The sequence below is a fragment of the Pseudophryne corroboree genome, chromosome 4 (assembly GCF_028390025.1).
Source record: "Pseudophryne corroboree isolate aPseCor3 chromosome 4, aPseCor3.hap2, whole genome shotgun sequence".
NCBI lineage: Eukaryota > Metazoa > Chordata > Amphibia > Anura > Myobatrachidae > Pseudophryne > Pseudophryne corroboree.
This window is the reverse complement of record NC_086447.1, coordinates 856,203,260-856,227,526: the sequence shown is the minus strand read 5'-3', so window position 1 is coordinate 856,227,526 and position 24,267 is coordinate 856,203,260. Positions and strand designations below refer to the sequence as shown.

Below are 24,267 nucleotides of genomic sequence, written 5' to 3'. Positions count from 1 at the left end.
CAGTGGTACTGGCTTATAATTATAGTGATCCTGACGTATTATTACAGTGATCCTGCCGTATAATTACAGTTATTCTGCGATATAATTCTAGTGATCCTGCGGTATTATTCCAGTGATCCTGCGTATAAGTCCAATGATCCTGCCGTATAATTCCAGTGATCCTTTCATATAATTACAGTGATCCTGCCATAAAATTCCAGTGATCCTGTTGTATAAGTCAATTCATCCTGCCGTATAATTGCAGTAATACTGGCGTATAAATCCAGACCAGTGATACTACAGTATATGTCCATTGATACTGCCGTAAATGTCCATTGATACTGTCGTATATGTCCAGCGGTACTGCCATATATGTCCAGTTATACTGCCATTTATGTACAGCGGTACTGACGTATATGTCCAGCAGTACTGCCGTATAAATCCAGTGATCCTGCTGTATAATTCCAGTGATCCTGCTGAATAATTACAGTGGTACTGGCGATAAGTCCAGTGATCCTGCCGTATTATTACAGTGATACTGGCGTATAAGTCCAGTCCAGTGATACTGCCATATATGTCCAGCAGTACTGCCGTATATGTCCAGTGATACTGCCATATATATGTCCAGTGGTACTGCCGTATATGTCCAGCGGAAGTACCGTATAAATCCAGCTATCCTGCCGTATAAGTCCAGTGATCCTGCCTTATAATTACAGTGGTACTGCAGTATAATTCCAGTGACCCTGCCGTATAATTTAGGTGATCCTGCCATTTAATTTCAGTGATCCTGCCGTATAATTACAGTGATCCTGACGTATAAATCCAGTGATCCTGCCGTATAATTCCAGTTATCCTGTCGTATAATTACAGTGATCCAACCGTATAATTACAGTGATCCTGCCGTATAATTACAGTGATCCTGCCGTATAAGTCCAGTGATCTTACCGTATAATTACAGTGGTACTGGCGTATAAGTCCAGTCCAGTGATACTGCCATATATGTCCATTGATACTGCCGTATATGTCCACCAGTACTGCCGTATATGTCCAGTGATACTGCTGTATATGTCCAGTGATACTGCCATATATATCCAGCGGTACTGCCGTATATGTCCAGCAGTACTGCCGTATAAATCCAGTGATCTGGCCGTATAATTACAAAGGTACTGGAGTATAATTACAGTGATCCTGCCGTATTATAACAGTGATCCTGCCGTATAATTACAGTGGTACTGGCGTATAATTACATTGATCCTGCCATATAATTACAGTGATCCTGCCGTATAATTCTAGTGACCTGCCATATAATTACAGTGATACTGCCGTATTATTACAGTGATCCTGTCATATAATTACAGTGATCCTGCCATAAAATTCCAGTGATCCTGCTGTATAAGTCCAGTGATCCTGCCGTATAATTACTGTGATACTGGCGTATAAGTCCAGTCCAGTGATAGTACTGTATATGTCCAGTGATACTGCCGTATATGTCCAGTGATACTGCCATATATATGCCCAGTGGTACTGCCGTATATGTCCAGCGGTAGTGCCGTATAAATGCAGTTATCCTGCCGTATATGTCCAGTGATCCTGCCTTATAATTCCAGTGGTACTGCCGTATAATTCCAGTGACCCTGTGGTATAATTTAGGTGATCCTGCCGTTTAGTTTCAGTGATCCTGCAGTATAATTACAGTGATCCTGACGTATAAGTCCAGTGATCCTGACGTATAATTCCAGTTATCCTGACGTATAATTACAGTGATCCTACTTTATAATTCCAGTGATCCTGCCGTGTAAGTCCAGTGATCCTACCGTATAATTACAGTGATACTGGCATATAAGTCCAGTCCAGTGATTCTGCCATATATGTCCATTGGTACTGTCGTATATGTCCTGCAGTACTGCTGTATATGTCCAGCGGTACTGCCATATATGTCCAGCGGTTCTGCCGTACAAATCCAGTGATCGTGCCGTATAAGTCCAGTGATCCTGCCGTATAATTCCAGTGATCCTGTCATATAATTAGTGATCGTGCTGTAAAATTCCAGTGATCCTGCCGTATAAGTCCAGTGATCCTACCGTATAATTACAGTGGTACTGGCGTATAAGTCCAGTCCAGTGATACTGCCATATATGTCCATTGATACTGGCGTATATGTCCAGCAGTACTGCTGTATATGTCCAGCGGTACTGCCATATATGTCCAGCGGTACTGCCGTACAAATCCAATGATCGTGCCGTATAAGTCCAGTGATCCTGCCGTATAATTACAGTGGTACTGGCGTATAATTCCAGTGATCCTGCCATATAATTCCAGTGATCCTGCCATATAATTACAGTGATCCTGCAGTATAATTACAGTTATCCTGCCATATAAGTCCAGTGATCCTGCCGTATAATTACAGTGGTACTGGCATATAAATCCAGTCCAGTGATACTGCCGTATATGTCCATTGATACTGCCGTATACAGTATGTCCAGCGGTACTGCCGTATATGTCCAGTGATCCTGCCGTATAAGTCCTGTGATCCTGCCGTATAATTACAGTGGTACTGGCTTATAATTATAGTGATCCTGACGTATTATTACAGTGATCCTGCCGTATAATTACAGTTATCCTGCGATATAATTCTAGTGATCCTGCCATATAATTCCAGTGATCCTGCGTATAAGTCCAGTGATCCTGCCGTATAATTCCAGTGATCCTTTCATATAATTACAGTGATCCTGCCATAAAATTCCAGTGATCCTGTTGTATAAGTCAATTGATCCTGCAGTATAATTGCAGTGATACTGGCGTATAAATTCAGACCAGTGATACTACCGTATATGTCCATTGATACTGCCGTAAATGTCCATTGATACTGTCGTATATGTCCAGCGGTACTGCCATATATGTCCAGTTATACTGCCATTTATGTACAGCGGTACTGCCGTATATGTCCAGCAGTACTGCCGTATAAATCCAGTGATCCTGCTGTATAATTCCAGTGATCCTGCTGAATAATTACAGTGGTACTGGCGATAAGTCCAGTGATCCTGCCGTATTATTACAGTGATACTGGCGTATAAGTCCAGTCCAGTGATACTGCCGTATATGTCTAGCAGTACTGCCGTATATGTCCAGTGATACTGCCGTATATATGTCCAGTGGTACTGCCGTATATGTCCAGCGGAAGTGCCGTATAAATCCAGCTATCCTGCCGTATAAATCCAGTGATCCTGCCTTATAATTACAGTGGTACTGCAGTATAATTCCAGTGACCCTGCCGTATAATTTAGGTGATCCTGCCGTTTCATTTCAGTGATCCTGCCGTATAATTACAGTGATCCTGATGTATAAATCCAGTGATCCTGCCGTATAATTCCAGTTATCCTGCCGTATAATTACAGTGATCCAACCGTATAATTACAGTGATCCTGCCGTATAAGTCCAGTGATCCTACCGTATAATTACAGTTGTACTGGCCTATAAGTCCAGTCCAGTGATACTGCCATATATGTCCAGTGATACTGCTGTATATGTCCAGCGGTACTGCCGTATATGTCCAGCAGTACTGCCGTACAAATCCAGTGATCATGCCGTATAAGTACAGTGATCCTGCCGTATAATTACAGTGGTACTGGAGTATAATTACAGTGATCCTGCCGTATAATTACAGTGGTACTGGCGTATAATTACATTGATCCTGCCATATAATTACAGTGATCCTGCCGTATAATTCTAGTGACCTGCCATATAATTACAGTGATACTGCCAAATAATTACAGTGATCCTGTCATATAATTCCAGTGATCCTGCCGTAAAATTCCAGTGATCCTGCTGTATAAGTCCAGTGATCCTGCCGTATAATTACTGTGGTACTGGCGTATTAGTCCAGTCCAGTGATAGTACCGTATATGTCCAGTGATACTGCCATATATCAACAAACAAACGGGTAAACCCCTGTGCTGGAAAATGTAGGCAGCAAATGGATATCTACCAGTGTTATCAAAACTGGAATGAAAAACAAAGACAAAGAAAAAATGGATATCTTATGCGCCCAACATTAGATGGATACAACAAATACTTATAAGTAAGAGTGTTCTCGTATGATAAGTCCGAAAAATTCTCCTTTGTCACTTATTTCCTCCAAACAAATACCGTGGGTAGCGTGGGGGAAGGAAAAAACAAACAGGGAAAGTCCAATGTGTAGTATAGTCTCTCACACAGTCAAAAGTATAAATCAATTTGGGGAATGCAGGTTTCTCAGAAACAAATTCCCACTCTGTGTCTGGTCTATGTTAGGGGACCACCCAAATCAACGTGAAGGTGTATCGAAAATGATGCTCACTTTACAAGCTTACATTCAGCAAATATTCTCATACACATAAAGGTATCTTTTTCTTTAAGTTTTACTTCTCACAACAGATACACCTGTATCTCCTAAATGGCCAATAGAAATTTCAGCTTACACGTGTTTTACTTGGAAAAAGTAGATATATTCATGTAGCAGTTTCTTTTATCGTTTCCACATAGCAGGAATGGCGTTCTCACTTATTCCCATCCATGGATGTTCAATTGTGAAATGGAGAGATAACAAAAACACCAATGTGTAGACAATCCTTCTCTATAGATTTTCACATGGGGGTGGGATTTTCTATGCCCTCTCCCACTGTGTGAGATTACATTTCTTTGGGGATCACCACAAATGTGTTAAGATAGTGATATTTACTGTTATATTTAGATGATAACAATAATACCATCAATTCTCTAATAGCCAAATGTGGATATTTCCATTAGGTTTACACTTAAGCTTACTTGAAACCAGTGGACACAATCATATAGCGTTTTCTTTTCCTCTCCACTCAAGACAGTCAAAATCCAAAATATAATCACCATGTGACAACTGATACAATGGTAAATTTATTTAAAAAAAATAAAACAACAAACAAGGTTAAAAAGATACACCAGAATGTAATGACCAACAAAAAACCTCGGATGGTGTCATATAAATCTCAGCTGGATGGGTGAACCACACAAATAGGGCCCTTATGTGCTCACCGTTCCTGCCGGATATCCTAGGTGTATGGTCTGGGTGTATCCAAAGATAAAAACTCCACCAACGCGTTTCGACTGCTTAGGTCTCCCAAAGTATTTGTTGTATCCATCTAATGTTGGGCGCATAAGATATCCATTTTTTCTTTGTCTTTATTCTGCCATATATGTCCATTGATACTGCTGTATATGTCCAGAGGTATTGCCGTATATGTCCAGTGATACTGCCATATATATCCAGCGGTACTGCCGTATATGTCCAGCAGTACTGCCGTATAAATCCAGTGATCTTGCCGTATAATTCCAGTGATCCTGCCACATAATTACAGTGGTACTGGCGTATACGTCCAGTCCAGTGATACTGCCGTATATGTCCAGCGTTACTGCCGTATATGTCCAGTGATACTGCCGTATATATACCCTGGTGCAAAGCAGATTACTGAGGCCTTAACAACTATGCTGGTGTTAGACGTGCCTCCGGTATCCACCATTAGTACATTGGGACTGCAGTACTAACCCTTGATGGGACAGGTGTTTGTGCTACACACTTGTGTCGCTTAGCTTAGTCATACAGCTACCTCATTGCACCTCTTTTTCATCTTTGCATGATGTGCTGTTTGGGGCCTTTTTTTATATCTGCCATCCTGTCTGACACTGCAGTGCCACTCCTAGATGGGCCAGGTGTTTGTGCCGCACACTTGTGTCGCTTAGCTTAGTCATACAGCAACCTCATTGCACCTCTTTTTCTTTTTTGCATGATGTGCCTTTTGGGGCCTAGTTTTTTTAAGTGCCATCCTGTCTGCAACTGCAGTGCCACTCCTAGATGGCCCAGGTGTTTGTTCCGCACACTTATGTCGCTTAGCTTAGTCATCCAGCCACCTCGGTGCAACCTTTTGGCCTAAAAACAATATTGTGAGGTGTTCACAATAGACTGGTGTTCACCATAGCATCAAAAGTACCCCCAAATTCTGTGATTTTAGCTGTTTTTATGTTTTTTTCAAAAATCATTCAGATTCAAAACCAAAACCAAATCGCGAAAGGGTGGTTTTGGCAAAACCAATCCAAAACCAAAACACGAGCGGGGAATTAGAACCAAAACCAAAACACAAAACACGAAAAGTGCCCGCCGCACATCTCTAAAAAAGTCAACGACAGTATAGGAAGTGCATGGTACTGTAGCATAGAGTAATGGTGAGAGGTGAGTGGTGAGAGGCTCCTGTGACATTGGAGGAGTCTTGTACCGTCAAAGGCAGCATTATATAAATAAAGTTTAAGCATTAAAATAGAATGCCCATGATAGTGTAGATAATGTTAGTATATATAATGTTAGTATATATAATGAAGCAATTATACATTTGAGAGACTATTTGAATAGCTCTACAATGCTTATATTATATGAGCATCCATGAAAAGGCACATTTTTCCTTGTAAACCTTTCTTGTACTGTGGAAACAGTAGACTTTGTTAGCGAAACAATATATATGTACACCTTTTTTTGGCAGCTTTAAAAATGGCTGGTTGAACAACTATTTGAAGAACTAAGGAGAAAAGGATATCCGAACTATAGATCTACACTAAAAAGGTCTACAGTCCATAGGACAACCACTAATGGTAGACATGCATTAGTTCGACAGGGTCAAAAGGTCGAAATGTCAAAATGTATACAGGTTAAAAGGTCGACAGAGTCAAAAATTTGACTTGACAATGGTCGACACATATATGGTGGACACAATTTTTTTATTTTTTTATTAAAAATTCTACTTTTTCATACTTTACCATCAACGTGGACTATAATTGGGAATAGTAACCTGGTGCCAAGTGCAGCGGAGCGAGGCACCTTGCCCGAAGCATGGCGAGCGGAGAAAGCCATGTGAGGGAACGCAATACTCTAATGGGGCTTGTTTGTAGCAGAGAAGTGACAAAACTCACCCCAAAAAAACAAAAAATATAATGTGTCTTCCTTTTTTGTGTTGATCATTTACATGTTGACCTTTTGACTCTGTTGACCGTTTGACCCTGTCGACCTTTCTTACTGTCTACTTATTCCATGTTGACTTTTTGACCCTGTCGACCTTTTGATCCATGTCTACCATTAGTGGTAGACCTATTGACTGTAGACCTTTTTACTGTAGTTCTAGTAATCCACACCCAGAGAGAATAGGGTTGAGGTTACCAAAATGTAAAAAGGGGCAGACTGGATGGGCCAAGTGGTCCTTATCTGCCGTCAAATTGTATGTATGTTTCTTCTAGTCATATGAGATTCATGGGCCAGAGTACACCATACTGTAAGTCATTTACAGTTGTAAAGTCCTTCATTGGGTCACAGTATAGTTCAAGACACTGGTTATATGCCTAGGTTACCTTAGAATAGCTGTCATTCAGGTTTTTTATTCTTTGCTGTATTTAATTAATTATTCATTTTGAATATTATATGTGATATTTTCTTGCAAACTAATTCACTGTGGCCAGTGTCGGACTGGGGCATGAAGGGCCCACCGGGGGTATGCAGTTATAGGGGCCCATACTTAGGGTTGTGGCCAGTCTACAAAGGGGGTGTGGCCAGCCTCCTCAGAGGCTTGAAATACACAATAGTTTAGTACAGTCTAATGCAACATATCTACCATGTATAATACAACTGCACAGTCTGGAACCTGATCCCTAGAAGAAGGAGTGGGCCCTCAGGCAGTGGAGCCTACTGGTGGTTTCCCTGGTACCCCTGTGGGCCAGTCCGACCCTGACTGTGGCTCATGAAATGTTTGTATGACTGAAAAAAAAATTTCTAACACTGGTAATGAACTAAAATTGAAACCCATAAAAACAGAAATAGCTGCAATTCACCCCAATGCAAAATGAACCCACATGACTATGCAATTATTTTCCCAAATGTTTTATTCTTAGAAATGACACAATGTATTTTTTGGTTTGTTTATTTCTAGAATACTGATAACAGACTGTCCTAGGTCATATAATAATATGGGAAACAGAAGCTTGGGATGAAGAGATTAAGTTAGAAGGATGACAGCCCAGGGCTGATAGACAGCAGGCATGAGACATGACAACAGCACTGCAGAAATGTGAAAACAAATGCTTATTGCCTCAAAGGCACAACAGCACCCAAAGTCCCTTATTGCTGAGCAGAGCTGGTTGGGGAAGTATATAGAAAATCTCTGGCATAGCTGTTGCCACATTTTGTTTCTCTGCAGTGGACAAATGCCACATTAAGCTTTATAACAGACTATTCATAATGTGAGATAATTGCAGAGCACAATCACAAATGAACATAACACACAAAAGTAAAATCTCTTTTCAAGCTGAAACATATGATAAAATGTAGTACTATAAACATAACATGTCATAGTAGGAGACTCATAATACTTAGGCAGCATGAATAAAAAATAAAATTGGTAATGCCCAATAATTGGGTATTTCTTTGCACATCTCTCTCTCTTTACTTTCATGGCTTCATTTTATTTATTTATGTATTTTTTCCTAAAGTCAGAATCGGTGTACTGAATCATTCCGTACTGTATGATATTGCTATGCGCTAAAAAAATTGTCTAGCATGTAGTCCTAGCATATACTAAGTTTTAGTCCATTTTGCAAAGTGTTATGTATATTTAAATACAAAACTATGTATTTATAGGATCAATGGAATACATACGATATGCCGCCTGATGGGATGATATGCCGATATGACCGACACCGGCATCCAGATGCAGAGAATCCGGACAGGAGTTGGGTAAGTACATGAACCTTCCCCCCTTTGCCCCCCTAAACCTCCCTTGCCACAGCTTAAACCTAGCCCCCCCTCCCATGCAGCCTAACCCTAACCTTCATCGGTGGTGGCTAAACCTAACGCCCCCTTCCTGCAGCCTAACCCTAACCATCCCTTACCTGCACCCTAACCTCAGCTGTCCCCAGGGGTGCCTAAACCTAACCCCCACTCCCTGCAGCCTAACCCTAATGCTTGATTGCCCACAGTCTAACCCTATCCCCCCCCCCACCCCCAGCACACCACTGAAGACTCCCAGCAGATGTTGATCATGATTCCGGCAGATGGTAACCGAGCACCGGCATTTTGATCCATGTTGAGATGCCGGTGTTGGCATTCTGAATGCTGGTATCATGAACGGATTCCGGATCAACAATGCTTCATTCCATGAAGAAATTATAGCTATATTCCCTTAGAGAACCAGTAAACATAAATTCAGACTTTTTTTTTAATTATTCTCTACCACTTAAAGAGTCATGCTTATACCCCTCTCTCCTGACTGTGCAGAGATTCCAGGGAAGATGTATCAAGCCTTCAAGAGAGAAATATTGTAGTAGAGAAGTTGCCCATAACACCAAAACAGCTTCTGACATTTATCTAGCACAGTCTATGAAATGACAAAAAAACAGTCTGATTTGTTGCTATGGGTGACACATCTCTCTCGAAAAAAGGTTTGATACATTTCCCCTTCAGTGATAAGCCCTGTTGTAGATACATACTTCTTCCACTTATAGCCTGCCTCACCTTGGACTCTTCCTCTGAAACAGCTGATGGTACAGCCCATCCCTCTCTAGTCTACCAGCTAGGTGGCAGGGTGGACTTCAGTTTGCCAGCAGTTGGGATCCCGGCGCACAATATACCAGCGCCGGAATCCCGACAGCCGGCATACCAACACTTTTTCTCCCTATTGGGGGTCCACGACCTCCCTGGAGGGAGAATAAATAGCGTGGCGCGCGTAGCCACGCTGTTGGTTTGCCGACGGTGGGGATCCCGGCGCCGGTATGCGGGTCGCCGGGAACCCGGCCACGGGCATACCATACTACACCCATGGCAGGGTGGTTTTCAGTTTGCCGGCAGTCGGGATCCCGGCGCAACAAGGCATCAGTGTTGCAGTAAATAATAGGAGTGCAGGTGCTGTATTATCATTGCAGGACTTCATGAGTGTTCCTTGTATGGTTTACTGAGCTGAAGCTATGACAAGCTGAGAGTGGAGAAACTATACTTCCAACAATTCATATTATCTATGATATTCTCTCTAACCAAGCCATATTTTTATATACTCTTAATTATATGTTTGAAGATACTTCCTTTAATGAAGGCCATAGTGCCATATTCCTTTTCTCTATATAAACTATGATACTACCCCTAAACAAGATCTTGTCAATCTTTCCCATGAACTGTATGCAATCTATTAATCTCTTACATTCCATCTTACTATAAACAAAGTAGGTGCTTTGATGTGTTATTGCATCTCAATTTATGATTTATTGACATAACCCCTAGTCTCAGTTTCCCAAGATTAGGCTCTTGCTAAGTAAGCACGGATACAATCATCTGATCCTTCGATTTACAGCAGTGGCGGATCCAGCAGGGGGCGATCCCCGTACACACAGCCCCAAGCCCGCCCACTTACTGGCCCTGATCACAATGTAAGTCGTCATTATGCGGATCCCGATCTCCATAGTGCCGTACAGTGTAGCTAGACTTCTCCCTGCCCCCAGTCACCGCTTCCTCTTCCTGTGCTCTCAGGATGGCGGGGAAAGCCAAGGCCCAACCTCCCAGCAGCACTGCTCCCGCTGTGTCAGGCTGCTCGGATCCCAGCAGACCGGTGCACGGAGGAGAAGGGATCAGCTCTTCCCTGATCCACCTCTCTCTACATGTCCCTATCCAGATCATCCATCCAAGGCTGCAGTGAGTGATGTCCTGCCACTCAGGTTCTGTAATCTCTGCAGGGAGGCTGTGGGCACCCGAGCGGGGAGATGGAAATCTGTGTCCCAGGACTGCTGCCTCTGTGTACACACAGAGAGACACTCAGACTGTCTTCCCCATCACACTGCTGCACCCCCGCTCCCCAGGTCACCCTACCCACCCTGCACATGGTGACCCTGCAACCCCAGTCCCTGCCTGAGGTCCCCCAGCACAGTCTCTCCATCAGGATGGTGATTGCTGCATCCCTCTCATTAGTCTCTGGCTGTAGGTGTCTGTGCACACCCCCAGCACATCTGACACACTCTCTCCCCATCTCCTCCATCGTTGCTGGGTGGCTGATCCGTGTCTGCCCCCCCCCCCCCCATCATTCTAGCTCCTCATCACCACCTCTTCCAGAAAGGATGCTATGATTGCTGCAAGATGCAGAGGTGGGAGGGGACATGGTGACAGATTGGGGGCTTTGGGAAGCCTTTCACTGTTCTGGGATTGTAGTTGTGGTATTCCCCTCAAGGGTATAGGACCATGGGGGTTGTATCTGGATAAGATACAGTATACCACCACACCTAATATTTTGGGCTCTACCCCTTGAGATAATGCACATTCCCAGTCATGAGGATGCCTGCACTTATTTTCTCTGATTTAGGCATTGGATCAGCTCTCCCCATTCCAATGCACCCAGGGTGGCTTATGCCACAGAATGACATAGTTGCTGAAAGCAGAGGTGACCAGCTGGACACAGCTATGGCGATGGGTCATGTCACTGTCCCTAGGCTCTCTGACTATTGGCTGTGTGAGCAATCTCTGTTTGCCCTGGATCAAGATGTTCACCAGACTGAGCAGACTTAAACCTAACCCCTAAACCAACCCTAATACCGTAACCCCATCCCCTAAACCAACCCTAATACCCTAGCCCCATCCCCTAAACTTACCCATATGCCCTAACCCAAACCACTAAACACAGACTGGATGGGCCATTTGGTTCTTATCTGCTGTCAAATTCTATGTTTCTATTGTTTCTTCCACGGGCCCTGTTCTTTAATGCGCATACGAGGCCATGATGTCAGAGCTTCCAGGATGCTGAAATCTGAAGGCTCTAGACACGTCTGTGTGGCATTTTCATCAGTGGGGTCTAGATCCACCATTGCTTCATTAGGGGATATGGGAGACAGTGAGGGGGGTAAGGGGATATAAGGGACAGTGAGGGGTGATAAGGGGATATGGGGGACAGTGAGGGGTGATAAAGAGATGTGGAGGACATTAATGCATGTACAAAGAGGGGTGAATAACATCACATTAGTGTAGGCAAGGGTTACACTTACATTGTGTGTGTGTACTGTATATTGATCAATAGGTCTATATATATATTTTTTTCATTATTGTGTGTGTGTGTGTGTGTGTGTGTGTGTGTGTGTGTGTGTATACATACACTGCTCAAAAAAATAAAGGGAACACTAAAATAACACATCCTAGATCTGAATGAATGAAATATTCTTATTAAATACTTTGTTCTTTACATAGTTGAATGTGATGACAACAAAATCACACAAAAATTATCAATGTGAATCAAATTTATTAACCCATGGAGGTCTGAATTTGGAGTCACACTAAAAATTTAAGTGGAAAAACACACTACAGGATGATCCAACTTTGACGTAATGTCCTTAAAACAAGTCAAAATGAGGCTCAGTAGTGTGTGTAGCCTCCATGTGCCTGTATGACCTCCCTACAATGCATGGGCATGCTCCTGATGAGGTGGCGGATGGTCTCCTGAGGGATCTCCTCCCAGACCTGGACTAAAGCATCCACCAACTCCTGGACAGTCTGTGGTGCAACGTGGCATTGGTGGATGGAGCGAGACATGATGTCCCAGATGTGCTCAATTGAATTCAGGTCTGGGGAACGGGCGGGCCAGTCCATAGCATCAATGCCTTCATCTTGCAGGAACTGCTGACACACTCCAGCCACATGAGGTCTAGCATTGTCTTGCATTAGGAGGAACCCAGGGCCAACCGCACCAGCATATGGTCTTACAAGGGGTCTGAGGATCTCATCTTGGTACCTAATGGCAGTCAGGCTACCTCTGGTGAGCACATGGAGGGCTGTGCGGCCCCCCAAAGAAATGCCACTCCACACCATTACTGACCCACTGCCAAACCGGTCATGCTGGAGGATGTTGCATGCAGCAGAACGTTCTCCTTGGCATCTCCAGACTCTGAAAGGAAAAGGGGGAAATATTCCTGCACAACCTGTTGTTTGAAATTAGCTCAGTGGTTTCTCACTAGGTATTTAGAACCAGCAATATAGGGAATCATTAATAGGTAATCGTGGTTTAATCAATCTGCTGGTGGTGCTCCCCGAGGTAAATGACAAATAATCACAAAAACAGGTTGTTCCCTGAACAGAATCAGGGAACAGAGAAGTAAACCTCTTTGTGGGGGCACTCTTATGATTGTAAATATAATAATTATTAAAACATAACTTTTATTTATTTTCAAATAAAATATGGTGTTTTATCTTTTCTTTGATGGGGTTTTTAATGTTAATTTTTAATATTTTTCTGTATTTTTTTAAAAAAGAATTTTTTAAAGCAAATAATGGAAAAAAATCATATACACATACATATACATATATTCAGGTAGATTCGAAGGGCACAAAGGTAAATATATTGATTGCCATATAGGCGAGGTTTTTTATTTAAATATTTCAAACCTCTAAATGTGGGTTCTGCCCATGGGTGAAAATATTGTAAACTGTGTAACACATAAATCATGCACAGCAAAAATAGTCAGTAAATAAATAAATAGAATTATTATTAAATTTGATGGATGGTCAAAGTAATCTTATGACCGCAATGGCACTGTAATAATTAAAACGGAGCTATTTGTCTACAGTATATTCCTCAATTAAGACGAAGCTATTTATCTACAGTATATTCCTCAAGGTATCAGCTGGAAAAGGTTGTAACATTTGAGATGGTAGAGGGGCCACGTATGCCCGTTATAATTAATAACAGATTGTCAGTCACATTATATTAATATATTTGTAATTCCTCGATGAGCTCAATTCCCCTAAGTTAGAAAGGGTATACTGTATCAATGTGTCATATGTAGCTTAGTGGTCTAATTCCTTAAAAAAGTAACATAATGATTACAGATTTGAGCATATGAATTGAGCTCAATCCTCCTGTAAGTAGATCAACCTGAAGCGCTGAAAGAATGGCTCAAATTTCTCAATGCTTGATCAATAGATATGATACCTTGACACAGTCAGTTATTGGGTTAATACGTGGATAGAAAGCACAGGGATTTGTGAATAGAAAAGTAGCCCGTCCCGTGTGTCTGGCTAACTTCTGCTGCCTTCCCATGTGCGTGCTAGCACGCAGTGAATGGGGGTGAGAGAGTTAATCAGACGGTAGCGGGCTGAAGGAAGAAAGAGTGATTCTGCTGTCGTCCGCTGTGGCACCCCTCAGCCCTGTTAACAAGATGTCATTGCAAGGTTTGATAGGTGATGCCGTGCAGGCGATGAGAGCACACTGAATACCTAATGGGGAGAAAGTGTCCCCGTGTGTATCAGCCTCGATTGGCGTCCCCGTCAGCGGTCCGGCCCCAGTGACGTATGGCGGGGTTTCCGGAAACTGCGTCACGTGACGCTCGGGAATAGATACTGTAAATTAGCCTGAAGTGCTGACTTGGTACAGAGTAACCTAAATTCGTCACATGCTCAACCAATGACACTCCAATGCAACATCAAAAAACTGGATAAACACATTAATATTAAACAAAAAATCTTGTAGATGGTAAAGTAGCCCGTCCCATGTGTCTGACTAACTTCTACTGCCTTCCCATGTGTATGCTAGCACACAGTGAATGGGAGGTGAGAGAGTTAATCAGGCGGCAACGGGCTGAAGGAAGAAAGAGTGATTCTGCTGTCGTCCGCTACGGCACCCCTCAGCCCTGTTAACAGATTGTCATTGCAGGGTTTAGCAGGTGATGCCGTGCAGTCGATGAGAGCACACTGAATACCTAACGGGGAAAGAATATCCCCGTGTGTAGCAGCCTCAGCAGGCGTCTCCGTCAGTGCCGATAGTCCGGTCCCAGTGACGTATGGCGGGATTTCCGGAAGCAGCGTCACATGACGCTCAGGAACAGATACAACGTACGTTTCACCCTCAGCAGGGGCTTGATCACCATCCGCCCATCTCCAGACTCTGTCACGTCTGTCACATGTGCTCAGTGAGAACCTGCTTTCATCTGTGAAGAGCACAGGGCGACAGTGGCGAATTTGCCAATCTTGGTGTTCTCTGGCAAATGCCAAACGTCCTGCACGGTATTGGGCTGTAAGCACAACCCCCACCTGTGGACGTCGGGCCCTCATACCACCCTCATGGAGTCTGTTTCTAATCGTTTGAGTAGACACATGCACATTTATGGCTTGCTGGAGGTCATTTTGCAGGGCTCTGGCAGTGCTCCTCCTGTTCCTCCTTGCACAAAGGCGGAGGTAGCGGTTCTGCTGCTGGGTTGTTGCCCTCCTACGGCCTCCTCCACATCTCCTGATGTACTGGCCTGTCTCCTGGTAGTGCCTCCATGCTCTGGACACTACGCTGACAGACACAGCAAACCTTCTTGCCACAGCTCGCATTGATGTGCCATCCTGGATGAGCTGCAGTACCTGAGCCACTTGTGTGGGTTGTAAACTCCGTCTCATGCTACCACTAGAGTGAAAGCACCGCCAGCTTTCAAAAGTGACCAAAACATCAGCCAGAAAGCATAGGAGCTGAGAAGTGGTCTGTGGTCACCACCTGCAGAACAACTCCTTTATTGGGGGTGTCTTGCTAATTGCCTATAATTTCCACCTGTTGTCTATTCCATTTACACAACAGCATGTGAAACTGATTGTCAATCAGTGTTGCTTCCTAAGTGGACAGTTTGATTTCACAGAAGTGTGATTGACTTGGAGTTACATTATGTTGTTTAAGTGTTCCCTTTATTTTTTTGAGCAGTGTATATATATTGTATATGTAAATAACACTGATGAAGAATAAAACAATAAATGATGCACAGTATACTGTACAAGATTTTAATACAATTACCATTGTATACTGATGGATGTAATAATGACTAGCTGCATATCCATCAGTATACCAATCTGGTTGATCGGTCAAAAGTAGTCTAGAAACAGTGGAGAAGGGACATGTATATTCTGTTTGTTTGATTTTTTTTTAAATATTTTTAATTATTTGTTGAAAATGGGAGGGGCAGAACTGTAAGTGGGAGGAGTAAGAGTAGAGAGGGGAGGAGTCAGTATTAATTCTTAAACCGCACTCGCTAAAACTAAAGTCTAGATCCAACACTGATTTACAGTACATCCGATATCGAAGGATCATAGAGTGATTGTATCCATGTGTATGCACTGCCGATGCAGGAGTGTAAACCAATAAATAGAAACGGCCAGGATCAAATGTGCGAATCTTATGTCCTGTTTAAATTTGAAAGGTTTGGACATCTGATCCTTTAGAAGCCTGTTAAAGCCCCGTACACAATGTGCTATTGTCTGCACAGTGTGTACGGTGCTCGTAGGAACTTAAAGGGGGTCACGCTGAGGACACGCAGGGCGGATGATGAGCTGTTGTGTATATGCAGCTTAACTAGAGTTGGGTAAATATTCCCCAATGTTACCTTCCCTATACATTGTTTTAATCCTTTAACATAAGTGAAAACATACAACTGTTGATCAGAAAATAGTTTAAAATGTTTTAGAAAATATGTTTTCCAATTTTTTTTCATAGTGATAGCTTTTGTCAAATCCTTTCCATTTCTTATAAACACTGAATAGGACGTTTCCAAAATACCTTAGTGTACTTGCAATAAGTCATACATTTTCATGCTCATTTTGCCTTACCTAGCTTTGAATAATACAATATAGTTTATAGTTTTTGTATCTATTTATTTCAACTCTACAATTAACAACTTATAAGAGAATATGTAAAAATAGTAAAAGTTTTTAATTCCATCAAAAAAGTCTTACCTGCAGGGAAACGTTCTATTGTAGGTAAGCTGTCAACTTGTAAGGTGGCATTACCCCCACTTCTCGTAAAACGCACTGTGTGGTACTTTCCATCATTAATAATTGCATTAACTTCTTCAATTGAGATGTCATCTGTTCCAACATTAAATTTGACTCCAATTTTTCCTTGGTGCTGGAAACAAAGAAAAGTATTGTGCTAATTAGAATTTGTCTTATAAAAAATGTGAAACGCGTATAGCCGTCTTTCTTCTCGTAGGGTTTTATTTTCCAGAGCAAGTCTCTTGACATTTCCCTAAGTCTGGGACATCTTGTTCATGGATAATTGATATTCTAAATCAGTTACAGTACTTTTACTGATGGACTGAATTTGTATTTTTCGCTTTGTCTTTGCAATTTATAAAAGCGAACAAAACCCTTTTTCATGCTCCATGAAATGCATAAAAATCATGTGTTACTGAGATTTTCCTATTTCAGAAGCTTTGTGTAAACGCCACAAGCCAATGAATGCCGAAGTGTCAATAGAAGCTCAAGGAGAACCCGTCTCACTATAACATTAACATGCAGTAAGTGTTCTATTATAATAAAAAGTAATAGGCTACGCAGACTGGACTTTTCATAGAAGAACTAGAGGTAACGCTAAAAACAGATTAGTTCAGTCTCTTTCTAAGACACCCCTGACTTGGATATGTTATTAGCAGCAAAGTCTAGCTATGATGTGAGACTGCACGCATCACTGCTAATTATGGTAGCCCAACTTTGCAGATCTTCAAGCACACCCCTATGGAGTGAGAGGAAAAATACTGGTGGTCATGATGTACCACAGAACAGTGAGTGGAAACACTGGCACCTTGCAGCCATCGCTGGTAATTGAATACCCAGGACAAGATTTATCAAGCCTTGTAGAGTGATAAATTGCACGGTGATAAAATACCAACCAATCAGCTCCTAACTTCCTTGTCACAGGCCGTGTTTGAAAAATTAAAGTTAGGTTGGCTGGTACTTGATATCCATGCTATTTATCACTCTCCAAGGCTTGATAAATCTGGGCCACAGTCTGTAACATGGCAGTTAGGAGCTGAATGGCTGGTACTTTATCTCTCTCCACTTTATCTCCATTCGAGGCTTAGTAAATAGACCAATCAGCTTTTAACTACACTTTTATAGACTGTATTTGAAAAATGACAGTTAGGAGCTGATAAGTTGGTACTTTATCTCTCTCCACTTGTATCTCTCTCCACAATATGAAACATCTCCCTTCCCCCCAAACTCATATGTCAGCAATGGTAAGCAGCTATTATCTCTCTTTAATACTGGAGACATTCAAAAGTGTCTTGTGTTAAAGTCTCACCTTCTTAAAGTGTATTGCATCCTGAAATAAAATCTAATGTACTGTACAGTGTAACCAACAAATTGTCTCATTAATTTTTTAGAATTTACTGTCATCCTAGTTACAACTTTAGTATGGACTTCTGCGACCACCAGTACTACAAAGGATTGTCTTTCTAGATTTTATTTTTGATGCAGTAGGTGAAGAGCAGCTGCATTTCCGATATCACAATTCCATATGCAATGGATATGGCAGGAAAATACTCCTATCATAATGCTTTGCATTTATTACAACAGCATTAAACAGCATTGGAGCAGCTTAGGCTTGATTACTATCATTATAGATCTGACAATTACAGAGAAAATGACAATGATTAATTGTGAAATGGGAATGGGGTCTTGGGTCAGACCATCTATCATAAAACTGTAAACAGGTAGTTATTAAAAAAGTAAATCATAGATGTACTGTGTACTCATAGGGAGTCCATTGGGGGGGTGGAGGTAGAGGTAGGGGTGAGGAGCTAAAATTGGGTTCTGGAGACTTTAAAGAGCTACAGTACTAAAGGGATTTAAATAGTAGCAAGATAATGGTGTGGGGCTGTTTTTTAGGGTTTGGGCTAGGCCCCTCTCCAGTGAAGGGCATTCTTAATGGTTCAGCATACCAGGACATTTTGGACAAAGCTATGCTTCCAACTTTGTGGGAACAGTTTGAGTTTGGGGAAGGCCTTTTTCTAATCCAAAATGACTGTGCCCTAGTACACAAAGCAAGCACTATAAATACATGGTTTGATGGGTTTGGTGTGGAATAACTTAACTGGCCCGCACAGAGCCCTGATGTCAACCCCATTGAGCACCTATGAGATAAACTGAATGGAGACCTCATAAATGGTCTACAGAATTAATGAGATCAAATTACAACAGAGACACTCCAAAATCTTGTGGAAAGCCTTCCAAGAAGAGTGGAAGCTGTTAAAGCTGCAAAAGTGGGAACAACTCCATATTAAAGTATATGTATTTGAATACAGTGATATTATAGTTCCTGTTGATGTAATGGTCAGACGTCAGAATACTTTTGTCCATGTAATGTATGTGTGTATTAAGGGCTTTTACAATCCATGGCACAGTTACAGTACATATACGTGGGTCTCAGCAATAAAATATGTGGTGCTATGTAATCATAAGGTTAGAAGGGTTAGGTGTTGGCAGCGGGGATAGGAGGTTTGGTTTAGGCACCTCCGGGGGGTAGTTAGGTTCAGACACTAAAGGGGACGTTAGATTTAGGCTACAGAACCAAAGTGTTAGCATTAGGGGGTAGGGGAGAGGTAGAAATACTCTCTACTCACCCCTGTCAGGATTTTGAACATAGGGATCCTGGAATCAGTATTATGAACCCTGAGATTCCGGATGGTGGTCATCCATACTGATGCCATGTTGACTTATGGGATATCTGTATATCTATCTTTAAGTTCTACTCTACCTGTTATAACCTTTACAAAGCATTGTAGGGCCTCCAAGGAAATTTCTTACACATTATATGGGCACATAGCCTTCGCCATCATGGCAAGAATCTGCTATCATGTTTCTTATGAGATATGTTTCTAAGACAACACATTTTACTACATTATCTACAAGATAATTCTGGTAAGGGATAATTGGAAGTAGCCTTCAAAGTACTCCTTCTTCTCCCACGGTAATGATATCTGCCATAATAACGACTATAAAAAAATAAAGGTCTGATTGTGATTTGCATGCAACTTTGCCGAATTGCTGTCCACAATCGGGAGTCTAGTGTGTTGTCTACCTATGCACACACACTATCTTCCATGCAAGTTGACACATAGAATCATCCAGAGATATGCAAAGACACATGTTTTCTTAAGCGCATGTGTAGCTTGCTAAAACCTGTTAGAGGCCTCCTCATTCAGACTTATGTGCAATTTAAAATCAGGTCCTTAGAGGCAGTTTTATCAAAGCACTGGAGATAGATAAAGTACCAAACCATCCAGCAGCTGACTGTCACTTTCAAACACTGGAGTTTATTTACTAAGCCTTGTATGGCGATAAAGTGGATGGAGACATAGTACCAGCCAATCAGCTCCTAACTGCCATGTCACAGGCTGGGTTTGAAAAATGGCAGTTAGAAACTGGTTGGCTGGTACTTATCTCCGTCCAATGCTTAGTAAATAGACCCCACAGCCAGTAAAATGGCAGTTAGAAGATTAGTGGGTAGTATATTCTCTCTTTCCAAGCAGGGATAAATCTGCCCCTTAATGTTTATTTCTACCAGGCTTCCCTAGCTTGGATATCGGGACTGACAAAACCTTTTTCCTTGAGAGTTCCATTGGTATTGCTACAAGATATTGCTTACTTGAGCTCTTCATTCTGACCTTACTGTCTCCCAAACAATAAAAGATAGATGCATGTTCAACATCCCCTACCCTTTCCCCATGATCTGTTGTCATCGTCTCTATACTAAGTTTCCCTACTGTTCTTATTGGCGATATCTAATGTTGTTATGCTATTTTAAAAAAGAAAATTTAAAAATTAAAAGAAAAAAATAAGGCTCACCTATTAAAGTCTTGAAGAGTGGTAAAAACAATGGTGGCAAAATATTTTTACATGACTATAAATCTCACAAAACATGGTGTCTATACTTATAAAAAGCATATGAATTTTTTTTTTTTTTATAAATTTGTGTAGCTGAAAACTATCCCTACTGTATGCTTGTGATGTTGTGTCAAATTCATCATCATTATTGTAGACTTCAATTAGAATATGTGCAAACTAGCAACCTGATCACAAGTCTGGATCTTTTGATCAGTAAGTTTGATGCTTCCTATTTTTCTTGCTAATTGCAACCATCATAACACTCCCACACGCTAGAAATAAAATATTTGTATGATCTTTGTTTAATAAACTATGAGACTTTCTAAATTTGTAAAGCAAGACATTTCAAAAGCTCACCTAGCAAAATTGTGTTACAGTATGTACCGTGTGGATTTATGGTACCGTGTGGATTTATTACTGAATACACTTCTCAACCAAATTTTTTTTACAATAGTCTTTAAGCTAAATTGCTAAAAGTCGATTTCTGATTGATAGCGCCACTGCCTGCTGTTGTGCAAATGCCACATAGGTCCAAGTGGCAAAATCGCACAGGTTTGTGATATACTATATATATATATATATATATATATATATATATAGCGACAGAGAGAAAGTACTTGCAGTGAAAGTATAAGGGGAGGGGGAGATGGGCAGTGGAGTGCCCCCCTTTGACCACCACCTGACCACAATTATTAGTTGTCATTTCCATGCACCTTTTCTTTAAGTCTAATCATGGATTTCTGGACTGTTGATGACAATGTTCTTGGTTTCTCTTGTACTGCATGTTTAAAGGTCTAGTTGTTTCTTTACACTTCCCTTTCAAAACATATATTCTCAATATAAGACTTCTATCTAGAGTTTGCTTTAGAATCCTACAGTATTAGTCACTCTTGTTGTTGGAATTCATGTTGAAAAAATATAAGATTATCTGAATAACTCTCCCTCTTACCTCAGGCTGCTGGGTGTTCCATTGCTTTATAGTCATAATAAAATGGCTGTTGACTGACATATGGAAATTATGTTGCTTTATACATTGTTTTGTGTATCCAGAACACGCTGCCTGCATGCCTTTAAAATGGTTATCCATACAGTACTTTACTGTACCAGAAATTCCCTGGTGTTTTTAGAATGTGATCTGCACAGATATTACCACTTAACATGTTGTAATATGGCTACAAATAGAATATTTTTGCCCTTTCAGTTCTAGAAAGCAGACGTGGATTAGCTCATCCAAATCATCTGACGAATCAAGATTATTTGTTCCCGAGAAACATATGGGTACATATCTATGATTTTTTGGGGATGCCACGCCCTGCACTTAGATATAGCGCTAGGGACCCCCAATATATAGACAGAGAGGCCTTGACGTGGCTTGGGGGCTTACGCATACATCTACGCAGATACATGTAACTGAGATCTCTGAATTCTAACATATTGTATAGGATTTAAATCCGGTTACTGCTATCATTCAGGGTGCTGGGGGAAACAAAATGTGTTTTTTTTCTTGCTTAGAAATACCCCTCCCTTTCAAGCACCTGAATGATATCACTAAGTTAATTGAGCATCCACCACTATATTTACATATCTATGTAGTAATGAGGATTTTCAGAAATCTAATGTGAGCAATACATATCCTCGCCCCTTTAAAATCCCCAATGAGACTCTACCACGCCAGACTCAGCTTTCCTTGACATGGTCACATCTAATGCAACTAGTCAGAAATGCCCACTCTCCATCTGATGGAAGAGAATCTTCCAGCAGCTGCCACTCTCATAGGGACCATTCCGGCCTATCTGTTTCTTGGTTCACTCCCCCAGTTCCTGCCATGTAGCTGATCAATGCTGATTGTGTAGTCCAGTGGCACCCCCACACTGGAGTTACAGAGATTAGCAGCCTCTGGAGAAATGTAATAAAGCAGCCCTCACCATCCCTCTGGACACCCGGCAGCTGTAGAGAGAAGCAGGAGCCGGGAAAATGTAAAGTCACGATGACTGAGATGTTCCAATCATCAATGGTCCAATATATCAACTATTGATTTTTATACCATTGTTTTAAATAAATCTTTTTATAAAATAGTAGGGCAGATGTATTAAGCCTGGAGAAGTGATAAAGCAGTGATAAGTGGAAGGTAATAACACACCAGCCAATCCTGTCAATTTACATATTGGACCTGATTGGCTGTTGCGTTATCACTTTGCACTTATCACTGCTTTATTCCTTCTCCAGGCTTAATACATCTGACCCCATGTTTGTTATGGTTGAAATAAATGTTCTTTACCTAATTCAACCATAAATATTTATATTAGTCAGTTAAATGGTTAAATAAAGCAAATAATATAATAATTTAATCTTATTTAAATATTATTAGACCTTTCACTGCCAAGTGGTTGGCAAAGGCACAGATAGGGGTAGGGAGAGAACTAATAATGCTGGCTGGCTTGGACTTGGTCAGCGGGCCAAGTGGGGGCCCAGGCACACCATGAAGGACTATTACACTATGCTTATTGATCTGTAGTTGGTCCCGTTGTCCAGAGTATTCTAAATACCGTGATTTCAAACCCAACCCTTCTAACCTAATATTTAGCACTAGCTCCACCAGTAACATTAGGCAGCATAACTCTGCCCCATGTATAGGGCAGGATGTAATGATGATCGAGTTTGGCGGCCATGTGGGATGCTGGCCGAACGCTGACATTTTTTTAAAGGGGCAATCACTTGCAAGGCAAAACCATGCCTTGTAAGTGATTGACCCTTTTAAAAAAAAGTAATGTAATGGGGCCGGACTCGGGCGCCATTACATCTGGCCCATAATATTTTACAATAGGTAGAAGAAGCTCCAATAATTCTCTGCTAATTTGTAGGCAGCACTAAAACAACCCCACTTATACTGTATATTGCTGACAGTAGGCAGCTCAAGTTCAACCCACTTATTTTTGTCCACAGTATAACACGTAAAATGTATCTCACTTATAGACTGAGAGCAGGAAGGCTCTACATACTGTACGTCACTTATTCTAAAGAATCAAGAACTACAAACATAATTATTATCACCATAATCTGACACAGAAGAAATTTACTCAATATGTTATTTGGTTTACTTAATCAGAACATTTCCATTAAACGCGTCCAAGATCCATTTATGGAATTACACTGCTAGAACCACATGGGAGATGAACACTGGGGATCGACAGCAAGTGTGTCAGTTTTATAACTGGACGAAAAGTTCACAGCATTAGTTCTAAGCATATAATATGTGCTGTTTCCTGAATTGTAATGTGAGTAAAATATATAGAATTACTATGTACGGTAATAATATTTCTAGTCTTTAACCTTTAAAAGTTGCAAAGGATAATAACCATGTGAATGAAATATGAGATTACACCCGCTGCTACTGTCTTGCCTCATTTTCCTGCATTTTCTAATGTTTCATTACTCTACTTAAACATAAAAAGTGACAAATATGAAACAAAAACAAAAAAAGATTTTACGCAGGTAATAATTACATCAGGGTGAAAATGTATATTCTAAATTATAATTATAGACTGGTAATATGGAGTCTTGATTTTTTTTAAAGCATACAACAAACACTA

General features: G+C 41.3%; 1 protein-coding gene across 22 annotated transcripts in view; it reads right to left on the bottom strand.

The window, feature by feature from the left end:
* Positions 1 to 24,267, bottom strand: part of NRXN1 (neurexin 1) — a 1,686,961-nt gene that overhangs the window by 186,985 nt on the left and 1,475,709 nt on the right. For all 22 annotated transcript variants that reach the window (XM_063918664.1, XM_063918680.1, XM_063918665.1 and 19 more), the window contains one exon: positions 16,745 to 16,916. In XM_063918664.1, coding sequence (XP_063774734.1) covers positions 16,745 to 16,916 — 172 coding nt within the window. The remainder of the gene's footprint in view (positions 1 to 16,744; positions 16,917 to 24,267) is intronic.